The sequence below is a fragment of the Macaca fascicularis genome, chromosome 12 (assembly GCF_037993035.2).
Source record: "Macaca fascicularis isolate 582-1 chromosome 12, T2T-MFA8v1.1".
Classification (NCBI taxonomy): domain Eukaryota; kingdom Metazoa; phylum Chordata; class Mammalia; order Primates; family Cercopithecidae; genus Macaca; species Macaca fascicularis.
Window position 1 is genome coordinate 128713772 of NC_088386.1, and position 12048 is coordinate 128725819.

At 39.0% G+C, this 12048-nt stretch overlaps 1 protein-coding gene across 12 annotated transcripts in view; it reads left to right on the forward strand.

Moving 5' to 3' along the window:
• GIGYF2 (GRB10 interacting GYF protein 2) overlaps positions 1–12048 on the forward strand; it is a 165486-nt gene that overhangs the window by 96973 nt on the left and 56465 nt on the right. For all 12 annotated transcript variants that reach the window (XM_065526255.1, XM_065526261.1, XM_065526260.1 and 9 more), the window contains 3 exons: positions 15–203; positions 3537–3733; positions 4851–5010. In XM_065526255.1, coding sequence (XP_065382327.1) covers positions 15–203; positions 3537–3733; positions 4851–5010 — 546 coding nt within the window. The remainder of the gene's footprint in view (positions 1–14; positions 204–3536; positions 3734–4850; positions 5011–12048) is intronic.

The window sequence follows — 12048 nt, forward strand, 5'->3', positions numbered from 1 at the left end:
ACTTCGTGTTCCAGAAGCTAGTGAGGAAACTCCCCAGACCTCATTATCATCTGCTAGACCAGGCACTCCTTCAGACCATCAGTCTCAGGAAGCATCACAGTTTGAGAGGAAAGATGAACCAAAAACCGAGCAAACGGAAAAAGCTGAAGAGGAGACTCGGATGGAAAATAGTCTACCAGCCAAAGTGCCCAGCAGAGCGGATGGTATGTATTTGTGGGAATAGACAAGCTAAAATAGGATTCTGCTGAGGCCAGTGATCATTGATAAGATAGGCTTCTACTTATGCCTCCTAGAACTGCTTTTAGTGGGTGAATTATCAGAATAGATTATTTTACCAGTAAACCCAGTCAAGGAGGGCTTCTCACTTATGTGTCCGTCTCAGAATTTACCAAAACAGAGAATCTGCAAGGGTGGAGCTCTGGAATCTCCTGTCCTAAGGTGTTATGACATAGCCACTGTGTCATTACTAGTGAATTGGGTGTCAGATCCTTTGCATTAGTTTGATTCCCATATCAGACAGTTACCTTCCTTTCATGTGTTGACTGATTATGTGCCCAGCTTAAATTACCAGATGACACACCAAAGTGCCATTGTTCTAAAAGAGGCCAAGAAGAGAACATATATGAATCTGTGGCACAATAAGCTTAAAATATATCTCTTTTTCAGTGTTAATGTATTGGTTTAAGTTGCTCATACACTTTATTAGGCAATATTAATGCTCATTTCCATGTTTCTTCTTGTACATATTAGAAAATGTCATTGTAATGCCTGACGTTGAAGGGTTGCTTGATTCATTTACCGTAAAAATTCATACCTTTTAACATGACATATGAGACACTGCACAATCTGGCATCTGCTTCCCTTTGTGCAGTTTCATTGCCAGCCTCTTTACCTCCCTCACATTCTACTCACCAGCCTCAAAGCCTTCTAGGTCCTGAAATATCTCCTGTTTTCTAGGGTTCATACCTTAGCGCGTCGTTTTCTCTGTTCTTGAAACTCTCTTCCATCCAAAGCCCCCAGACTAGGGTAGGTGTCTTCTTCCTTTGTTTTCTTAAATAATCAGCCTTATTTCTAACATAGCATTATAGTATCATAAAGATGTTTATTACCTTTTTTCCCAGTAGACTGATACTTTGAGAACTCAAACCAAGAATTTTTCAATTTTTTAAATGTCTAGAACAAAGCTGATTTTTTTTTTTTTTAAAGAGATGAGATTCACTGGGTGTGATGGCATGTGCTTGTAATCCCAGCTACTCGGAAAGCTGAAATGGGGGAGATCACTTGAGCCCAGGAGTTTGAGAACAGCGTGGACAACATAGCAAGACCCCTGTCTCTAAAAACAAAACGAACAACAACAAAAATGAGACAAGGCCTCGCTATGTTGCTCAGGCTGGATCCGAACTCCTGGGCTCAAGTGATCCTCCTGCCCTTAGCTTCTTGAGTAGCTCAGCAAGTACTTGAATCTGTACTCTACATAGCAGGCACTGTGAGACTGGTATATCTTTGAGACAGTTTGATTTGTAGTAGGATATGCCCCAGAACTACTTGTGGTACATTCTTTTGAATAAACATGCTTGAAGCCTTATTCAGGAGATTCTTGGATCAAGTCTAGATATGCATATTCTGAGACGGCTTCAGAGATGTACATTAAAGGTCAAAACTCCAGATTTATAGTGTGTAGGGGAGATAAAGCGTGCGTGTATCACTATTCCAGAGCACAAAGTAAGATAAGGGTTCACTGCTGGCAGACTCTTGGGATACTTCAGGAAGTAGGTGGTCTCTGAACACGTCTTGGAATAGTAAGTAGAATTTGGAGGTAAGTATAGCTAGATGAATTGGGAGAAGGCATTCCAGTACTAGGGAGCAGTGAAAGCTGAAGTGAAGAAGTGGGACTGATCCAGGCTTGGGCAGGAAATCAGCTCTTGTTTTTATTTGATGAAATATGAAGTGTGAAAAGGAGGATATTGGGAAACATGGTTAGAACATGGATTTGACAGCGGGGTGTAGACTATCTTGTGATGACAGTTCGGCTTCACTCTGACCACTTAGACTCCTGAGCAGTCACTATGGGGTAGGTAGTAGTACACCTGTAAAGGGAAGTTGTGGCAGAGGAGATGTTAAAATAAGTGTTGGCAGGACTCAGTCATTGACTGGATATCAGGTTAAAGAAGAGGCAAGAGCCAGAGAGGATTATAAGAGGATTATGGTGCCATTCTCATGAAAAGAAGAGGGAAGAGCCAAAGAGCCTGAGAGGATTAGGGTGCCATTCACCATAGAGTGGAAGTCGAGGAGCACACTGGGGAGGGAAGAGAATAAATTCAGTTTTGAACAGTAATTCTGAGGTGTTGATGAGAAGAAATTAAGTGGAGATGGCCAGAGAGCAGTTGTGAATGAGGGACTGTAGCTAGATGGGAAGAGTTTAGGGCTAGAGAGAGAATAAAAATTGAAAATTCTGCATGCACTTATTAGGGGTAAGAAGAAAAGTGGACTGAGATTAGAACTTTGAGTAAATCCCATTTTTAAAGGGTAAAGGGAGAGGAACCAGAGAAAAATCCTCAGAGGTAAAAGTAGAGATAGGAGAGTAGAGTGCAGGGAAATAAGGAATGGGTTAGCTTAGAATTGAGTTGATAACGTCAGATGCTACTAAGAGATTGGATGAGGAAGACTAGGAAAAGCCATTGTATTTGGCAACTTTGTGTCACTGCTTATCTTTGAGAGAGGAGCTTTACTGGAGAGATGAGAGTAGAAGTCCCCTTACAGCAGGTGTGCGTAAAGTGGAGACAGCATGTATAGACTATCCTTTTAAAAAGTATGGCAAAGAATGAGTCAGTGAGAGGAGCAGGAATTTGGAGAAGCTATCTGTAATTGAACAAACAAGATTTCAAAGGGGAAACTGTAATTATACCTAATTATTCCATCCCCCTTTTCCTTCTTAAGAGCCTGCACACTGAGAGGTTAGAAATAGGAACCAAGACAGAACCTCTTTTGTAATTTGTATTCCTATTGAGAAGAACATCCTGCGCTGTACAGGTAGACTCCAAGTGCTTCTCATTATCCTACAAGATGTAATGTATTGAATTATATTAATCATGACTTGAAACAGGTACTTAAGGAACATAATCATTGATATTTTCAGTAAAGGTTTTGATGAGAGATGACATATCTTTGAGAAGATTTAGGGTGCATTGATAACTATCCTTTACAATTGGAGACATGTTATGAAGAAAGGATTAGACTGATTGTTTTTAAGAGGTCAGCCTATAACTGGGTAGGTGCTCTGGTGACACAGGTAAGCCCTGGAGAATCACCTTTTAGGTACCTTTTAACTCTTACCTTTTGTCATTCTGTATAGGTAATTTTGTCATTCTAGGAAGCAATATTACATTTTTCCATAGAAGTAGCTTCACTGTTCATGACAGGGCTCACATTTCTGTTGGACCCAGTTAGCTGGCTGTGCGACTTCATAATGTAGTTATGTAGCCTTCATACAAGTCTCTGTATTTCAAAGGATTTTCATCTTATTTTTTTCCCCCTAGAAATGGTTGCTGATGTCCAGCAGCCCCTGTCGCAGATTGCTTCAGATACAGCCTCTCCTCTTCTCATACTTCCACCTCCTGTTCCCAATCCTAGTCCTACCCTCCGGCCAGTTGAAACGCCAGTTGTAGGTGCTCCTGGTATGGGCAGTGTTTCCACAGAACCCGATGATGAAGAAGGTCTCAAACATTTGGAGCAGGTAGAAATCCTGTTAATTCTTTTTGTCTCCTCTTAAACTGCCATAAAAATTAGCAGGCATTACATGAATATTCAAATATAAAACTTTTGTCACTAGATTTTAAGTACTGGAAAAATTGGAAATTTAGTGTTTATTTGTATAAGTAATTGTCTTTCAATTCATTTCATGCTTATAAGTTTCTGCTATGTAGTAGTCATTATGTCAGGTTATTTTTTGCTCTTAGGTGGCCCCTAGCTATTTACTTTTCTTTTTTCTTTTTGGACATTAGTGGAATGCCAAAAATGGTGAGTACAAGCAGCTGTGGATGGTCACTGTATCTTCTGTAATTTTTGCTTCAAGTATAACGGGGAAAATAGTTAAACTGTCAGAGTATTAACATCTTATTCATGTCTCTAAATTTCCCCAAGATTGTGTATACCATTGTTATATGTAAAGTAAGTGATAGCTTGCTTTTCTGTGAAAGAATTTCTCTTCCCTTTGGGTTGGGATGGTTAATGGCAGGAAATGTTGAAGAAAGGAAAAAGTGAGATAGTGTCTTAGTAAAACTTGTAAGAGATTTTATTTTTAATTTATTAATTGAGCCTTTTGTTCTATTAACATTCTTTTTACAGGTTTAGTTTATACCGTTTAGAGTTGACCAATAGCTTATTAGTTTAAAAAGTACTCTTAGCCAGGCAAGGTGGTGCGTGTCTGTAGACCCAGCTGCTTGGGGAGACTGAGGTAGGTGGATCGCTTGATCCCAGGAATTCAAGAACAGTCTGGGTAGCATGATGAGACCTCGTCTCTATTAAAAACAAGCAAAGTACTCTTACTAGTGTTGATTTGAACCCTGGGCTTTGATCCAGAGCAGTTTTTGTTTTAATCTTAGTTGATTTGATTAGTAATTTTGAGACCTTGAGCAAGATTTGGCATCTCTGAGCCTTAGTTTCCCCCTCTGTAAAATGAGGATAGTACCTGTTTCATGGCATTGTTGGGAGAAGTTACCTGCCATGTCCTTTGCATAGTGACTTTCATAGATCAAGTAGTCCAAAAAAAAAAAGGGAAGTCATTGTTACTATGTGTACAAGTACTAATTTAGGATCATTTGTTTCCTTGATTTCTGTTTTTCTGTTATTAGCAAGCTGAGAAAATGGTGGCTTATCTCCAAGACAGTGCACTAGATGATGAAAGATTGGCATCAAAACTGCAGGAGCACAGAGCTAAAGGAGTGTCAATTCCATTGATGCATGAAGCAATGCAGAAGTGGTATTACAAAGATCCTCAGGGAGAAATTCAAGGCAAGTTGTTCCTTTCTCCTTTAAGTACTGAAGTGTGTGCCATTACTTCCAGAATCTCTAAGAAGGGATTTGTTTAATTTGAATTATAGTAGAAAAAGAAGTCAACAAGCACACGCGCGCACACACACGTAGACTAGAAGTGTTTCTGATTTCAGGTGTTTTTAGATTCCTTCCCGATTTTGGAATAATTGCATTGTACATACCAGTTGAGCATGCCTAATCTGAGAAATCCAAATTCCATAATGCTCCATTGAATGTTTCCTTTGTGTGATGCTCAAAAAGTTTCAGATTTTAGAGCATTTTGGACTTCAGATTTTTGTATTAGAGATAGTCAACCTATGTGAAAATAATTTGAATACAGCCTGGTGTGGTGGCTCACGCCTGTAATCCCAGCACTTTGGGAAGCCGAGGTGGGTGGATCACCTGAGGTCAGGAGTTTGAGACCAGACCGGCCAACATAGTGAAACTCCATCTCTACTAAAAATACAAAATTAGCCGGATGTGGTGGTGGGTGCCTGTAATCCCAGCTTCTCAGGAGGGTGGCAGGAGAACCGCTTGAACCCAGGAGGCAGAGCCTGCAGTGACCCAAGATCACGCCACTGCACTCCAGCCTGGGCGACAGAGTGAGATGCTGTCTCAAAAAAAAAAAAAAAAAAAAAAAAAAAAAAAAAAAAAAAAAAAAAAATTGAATACAAGGCAGAATGTGATGACAAATATGACAGGGATAATATTTAAGCAAATGTTTCAGACTTTTTAAAACTTAAGCAAAATGTTTAAGACTGTCAGCTCTGGCATCTCAGTTGGTTAAGGAGGCAGGTAACCTCCTCACCTTCTCTGTGTTTCCATTTCCCTGACTGTGAAAAGATGATGGCAGCAGTAGTGTTGGAGGACCTTAACTGTTTTGTTTTCAAGTGGAGTTGATAAAAATGGTAGAGAACTACTAAAAATGTCAGATAAAAGATAGTACTGTGTTACACATGAATCCCTTAGAAGATTTGTGTGGTGTATAAGTTCAATTAGAATGGGCACAGAGTGCTATCTATCTATAAAGGATATTTGTTGATTCTTCATTTCTGCTTTTGAAATCTGTCCTGTTACCCTGAAATTGGTTGGTCACTTCATATTAATGTAATTTTAATGATAGCATTTTACTGTGTGCCTACCCTGTGAGCTCTCTCCAGTGAATTAACTCCCCATTCCACTCTCAATCCCCTTACCCTGCCTATTCTTCACAGCGTTTATTACTACCTGGCATTTTACATATTTGTTCATTGTTTACAGTCTGGTAAGATATATGAGAGCAGGGCTTTGTGTGTGTGTCTGTGTGTGTTTTAATCAAATTTATTTTGGGATAATCATAGCTATATATGTAATTATAAGGAATAATACAGAGAGATTACATATACCCTTTACACAGCTTCCCCTGGTGGTAACCTCTTGCAGAACTGTAGTACAGTAACATAAGTGGGACATTGACATTTGTACAGTCAAGATTCAGAACATGGCTGATTGTGGTGGCTCATGCCTGTAATCCCGGCATTTGGAAGGCCAAGGTGGGTGGCCCACTTGAGGCCAGGAATTCAAGACCATACTGGCCAACATGGTGAAACCCCATCTCTACTAAAAATACAAAAATTAGCTGGATGTCGTGTCATGCGCCTGTAGTCCCAGCTGCTTGGGTGGCTGAGGCATGAGAATCACTTGAACCCAGGAGGCAGAGGTTGCCATGAGCCGAGATTGTGCCACTGCACTTTAACGTGGGTGACAGAGTGAGATTGCGTCTCCAAAAAAAAAAAAAAGATTCAGAACTTTTCCATCTCCACAGAGATTCTTCAGGTTGCTCTTTTGTAGCCACCTGAGCTTCCCTTCTACCCCCGCTCCTTTGTTAGCCTCTAGCAATGACTCATCTGTTCTCCAGCTCTGTGTTTTGTCATTGCAAGAATGGAATGGAATCACACTTTTGGAGATTGGTTCTGTTCACTCAGCATAATTCTCTGGAGATTAATCCAGGTTATTGCATATATCAATAGTTTGTGTCTTTTTATTACTGAGTAGTATTGTGTGATAAGAATGTTATCAAAGTTTGTTTAACCATTCACCCATTGAAGGACATCTGGGTTGTTGAAGTTTTAGGGCTATAATGAATAAAGCTGCTATAAACATTTATGGACATATTTTTGAGGGAACATAAGTGTTCGTTCCTCTGGGCTAAATGCCCAGGAGTGCAGTTGCTGAGTTGTATGGTAGTTGTATGCTTAGTTTTAAAAGAAACTGCCAAACTGTTTTCCAGAGTGGCTATACCATTTCATATGCCCACCAACAATCTATGAGTGATGCAGTTTCTCCACATCCTTATCAGCATTTGATGTTGTTGCTATTTTTCTGTTTTAACCATTCTGACAGGTGTGTGGTGATATCTCATTGGGGTTTTAAATTTACATTTCCCTAATGGCTAATGATGTTGATCATCTTTGCATGTTCTTACTGGCCATCTGTTTGTCCTGTTCATTCAAGTTTTTCTTCATGTTTCATGTCTTTTTTTGTTCATGTCCTAATTGGATTGTTTGCTTATTTTACGTTTTTTTTTTTAATTCATTTTAAATATTGTGTTAAAATACACATAAAATTTACCATCTTAGCCATTTTTAAATGTATGGTTCAGTGGTATTAAATACATTTTTAATGTTGTGCAACCATCATCCGTCTCCATAACTCTTTCATCTTCCCAAATTGGAACTGTATACGTTAAACGATAATTCCTCATTTCCTCCAGTCCCTGGCAATTACCATTATACTATCTGTTTCTATGAATTTTACTATTCTAAGCACCTTATGTAAGTGGAATTGTACAGTATTTGTCTTTTGACTGGCTTATTTCACTTAGCATAATGTCTTCAAGGTTCATTCATGTTGTAGCGTGTGTCAAAATGTTCTTCCTTTTTAAGACTGAATAGTATTCCCCTGTAGGTGTATTACACATTTTGCTTATCCATTTCATCTATTGATGGACACTTGGGTTGTTTTCATGTTGCAGTTATTGTGAATAATGTTGCTATGGGCCAGGTGCGGTGTGGTTCACGCCTGTAATTCTGACCCTTTGGGAGCCTGAGGTGGGAGGATTGCTTGAGCCCAGGAGTTTGAGACCAGCGTGGGAAACGTGGAGAGACCTTGTCTCTATAAAAAAAAATTAAAAATTAACTGGGTGTGGGATGGTGTGTGCCTGTAGTCCCAGCTACACAGGAGACTGTGGCAGGAGGATCACTTGAGCCCAGGAGTTGGAGGCCACAGTGAGCTGTGATAGTGCCACTGCACTCCAGCCTAGGTGACAGAGCAAGACCCTGTCTTTAAAATAATAATAATAATAATAATAATAATACTGATTTGAACATGAAGGTACAACTATCTCTTTTGAGACCCTGTTTTCAATCCTTTTGGGTATATACCAAGAAGCAGAATTGCTTGATCATGTGGTAGTTATATTTTTAATTTTTTGAGGAGCTACCATACTATTTTCCACAGTGACTGTACCATTTTACATTCTCAAAAACAGTCCACAAGGGTTTTAATTTCACCAAATTCTCACCAACACTTTTTTAATAGTAGCCATCCTAATGGGTGTGAGGTGGTATCTCATTGTAGTTTTCATTTGCATTTTCCTAATGATAAGGAATGTTCAGCATCTTTTCATGTGCTTATTAGCCGTTTGTATACCTTCTTTGGTGAAATGTCTATTCAAGTCCTTTGCCTTTTTTTTTTTTTTTTTTAATTGGGTTGTTAATTTTTTTGTTGCTGAGTTTCAGTTCTCTATATATTCTGGATGCTAATCCCTTATCAGATACATGATTTGTAAATATTTTCTCCCATTCTTTGGGTTGCCTTTTTATTCTGCTGATAATGTCTTATGCACTTTTTTTTTTAATTTTCAAGAAGTCCAATTTGTCTATTTTTACTTTGTTGCCTATGCTTTTGGTGTCATATCCTAGAAATCATTATTGTATCCAATGTTGTATAAAGCATTTGCCCCTGTGTTTTCTTCTGAGAGTTTTACCGATTTAGGTCATGCACTTAGATCTTTGATCCATTTTGAGTTTTTGAATATGGTGTTAGGTAAGAATCCAATTTCATTCTTTTGCATGTAGATATCCAATTTTCCAAGTACCATTTGTTAAAAAGACTGTCCTTTTTCCATGGAATAGTCTTAGCATCCTTTTCAAAATATTTGACCATGTACTCTGGTTCATTTTGGGGCTCTCTGTTCTATTTTATTGGTCTATATGTCTGTCTTTATGTTGGCATTACACTGTTTTGATTACTCTTTGTAGTAAATTTTGAAATCAGAAAATGTGAGTCCTCCAGCTTTTTCTTTTCTTTTCTTTTTAGACAGGGTCTTTCTCTGTTGCCCAGGCTGGAGTGCAGTAGTATGATAATGGCTCACCATAGCCTTAAACTCCTGGACTTAAGTGATCCCACCCCAGCCTCTTTAGAACAAGCACACACCACCACATTCAGCTAATTATTTTTCTTTTTTAGAGACGAGTTCTCAGCTGACATGTACTGGCTCATGCCTCTAATCCCATTGCTTTGGGAGGCTGAGACCAGAGACCAGAGACCAGAGGACTGCTTGAGTCTGGGAGATTGAGATCAGTCCGGGCAACATAGTGAGACCCTGTCTCTCACTTTCTTATTGTATTTTATTTTTTGTTGTTGTTGGAGACAGAGCCTTGCTCTGTCACCCAGGCTGGAGTGCAGTGGGGCGGTCTTGGCTCACTGCAACCTCTGCCTTCTGGGTTCAAGCAATTCTTTTGCCTCAGCCACCCAAGTAGCTGGGATTACAGGCATGAACCATTGCGCCTAGCCAAGAGATCCCACCTCATCTTAAAAAGAAAAAAAGAGACAAATTCTTGCTATGTTGACCAGGCTGGTTTTGAACTCCTGGCTGTAAGTGGTACTCCCTGTCTTTCTTCTGCCATCTTGGCCTCCCAAAGGGGGATTATAGGTGTGAGCCACTGCGCCTGGCCAAAAAATTTTATTAATTACATTTTTAAATTGTCACATAAGAGACTGGGCGTGGTGGCTCATGTCTGTAATCTCTGCACTTTGGGAGTCTGAGGCGGGAGGATCACTTGAGTCCAAGAGTTTGAGACCAGCCTGGGCAACATAAGTGAGACCCTGTCTCTACAAATAAAAAATTAGCCAGGTGTGGTGGTATGCACCTGTATACCCAGCTACTTGGGAGGCTGAGGCAGGAGAATTGCTAGAGCCTAGGAAGTTGAGGCTGCAGTGAGTACAGCACTCGGCTTGAGTATCAGAGACCCTGTCTTTAAAAAAAAAAAAAAAAGACATATATATTATATATTTGCTGTATACGACATGATGTTTTTAAATATGCATACATATTATGGATGGCTAAATCAGTTTGATTAACATAAGCGTACTAATCATTTTTTTGTAGTGAGAGCACTTAAAAATCTACTTGGCAGTGTTTTTTAAGAGTACAATACATTGTTATTAACTATAGTCATTGTTGCATGATAGATCTCTTGCTCTTTTTCAAGAAAGAAACATTGTTTTGGCCATTTGCCCTCTTTTGAGATTTCGTATGTATTTTAGGATGGATTTTCTGTTTCTGCAACAAGCATCATTGGGATTTTAATAGGGATTACCTTTAATCTGGAGATTGCTTTGTAACATTGTAACAATGTTAAGTCTTCCAGTCTGTGAACATGGATGTGTTTCCATTTATTTAGGTCTTTAATTTCTTTTAGCAGTGTTTTGTAGTTTTCTTTGTACAAGATTTTTACATCCTTAGTTAATCCCTAAGTATGTTATTCTTTTTGATGTTATTGTAAGGGAAATATTTTCCTAATTTTCTTTTCAGATTGTTCATTGTTAGTGTATAGAAATGCAACTGATTTTTGTGTCTTGACTTTGTGTCCTGCCACTTTGCTGAATTTGTTTCTTACTTCTAACCTGTTTTTGGAAAAATAGAATCTAGAATTTTCTGCATAAAAGACTATATATTATCTGTGAACAGACTTCTTCCTAATTTGGATGCTTTTTTTTCTTCTTCTTCTTGCCCAGTTGCTCTGACTTGAACGTTTGGTACTATCTTGAATAGAGAGGTGGTGAAGGTGGGCATCCTTCCCTAGCTCCTGATGTTAGAGGAAAAACTTTCAGTCTTTCACTATTGAATATGATGTCCACTGTGGGATTTTTATATATGACTTTTATTGTATTGAGGTAGATCTCTCTATTCTTAGTTTGTTGACCCTTATGAAAAGGTGATACTACTTCTGTGTCAATTAAGATGACCATGTGGTTTTTTCCCCCTTATTTTGTTAATATGGTAAATTACATTGATCAATTTTCATATATTGATGCCTTGAACCATCCTTGCATTCTAGGAATAAATAAATCCCACTTGGATTATAGTGTATAATCTTTTTAATATATTACTGAATTTGCTTTGCTAGTATTTTGTTAAGAATTTTTGCATCAATGTTCATAAAGGATATTTGTCTATATTTTTCTTTAGAACCTTTGTCTGACTTTGATACCAGGGTAATTTTGGCTTCATAGAATTAGTTAGGAAGTATAGGCAGTCTTCCTTCCTTTTCAGTTTTTGGAAAAAGTTTGAGAAGGATTATGATTAGTTTTTCCTTAAATATTTGGTACGTTTTCACCAGAGAAGTCATCAGGGCAGGTCTTTCCTTTGTCCAGAGATTTTTTTTTTTTTCTAAGACAGAGTCTAGTCAGCCAGGCTGGAGTGCAGTGGCACGATCTCAGCTCACAGCAACCGCCGTCTCCCAGGCTCAAGCAGTTTTCCTGCCTCAGCCTCCTGAGTAGCTGGGATTACAGGCGTTTGCCACCATGCCTGGCTAATTTTTATATTTTTAGTAGAGACGGGATTTTGCCATGTTGGCCAGGCTGGTCTCGAACTCCTGACCTCAGGTAATCCGTCTGCCTCGGCCTCCCAAAGTGCTGGGATTACTGGCATGAGCCACTGTGCCCAGCCTGTTCGGAGATTTTTGATTACTG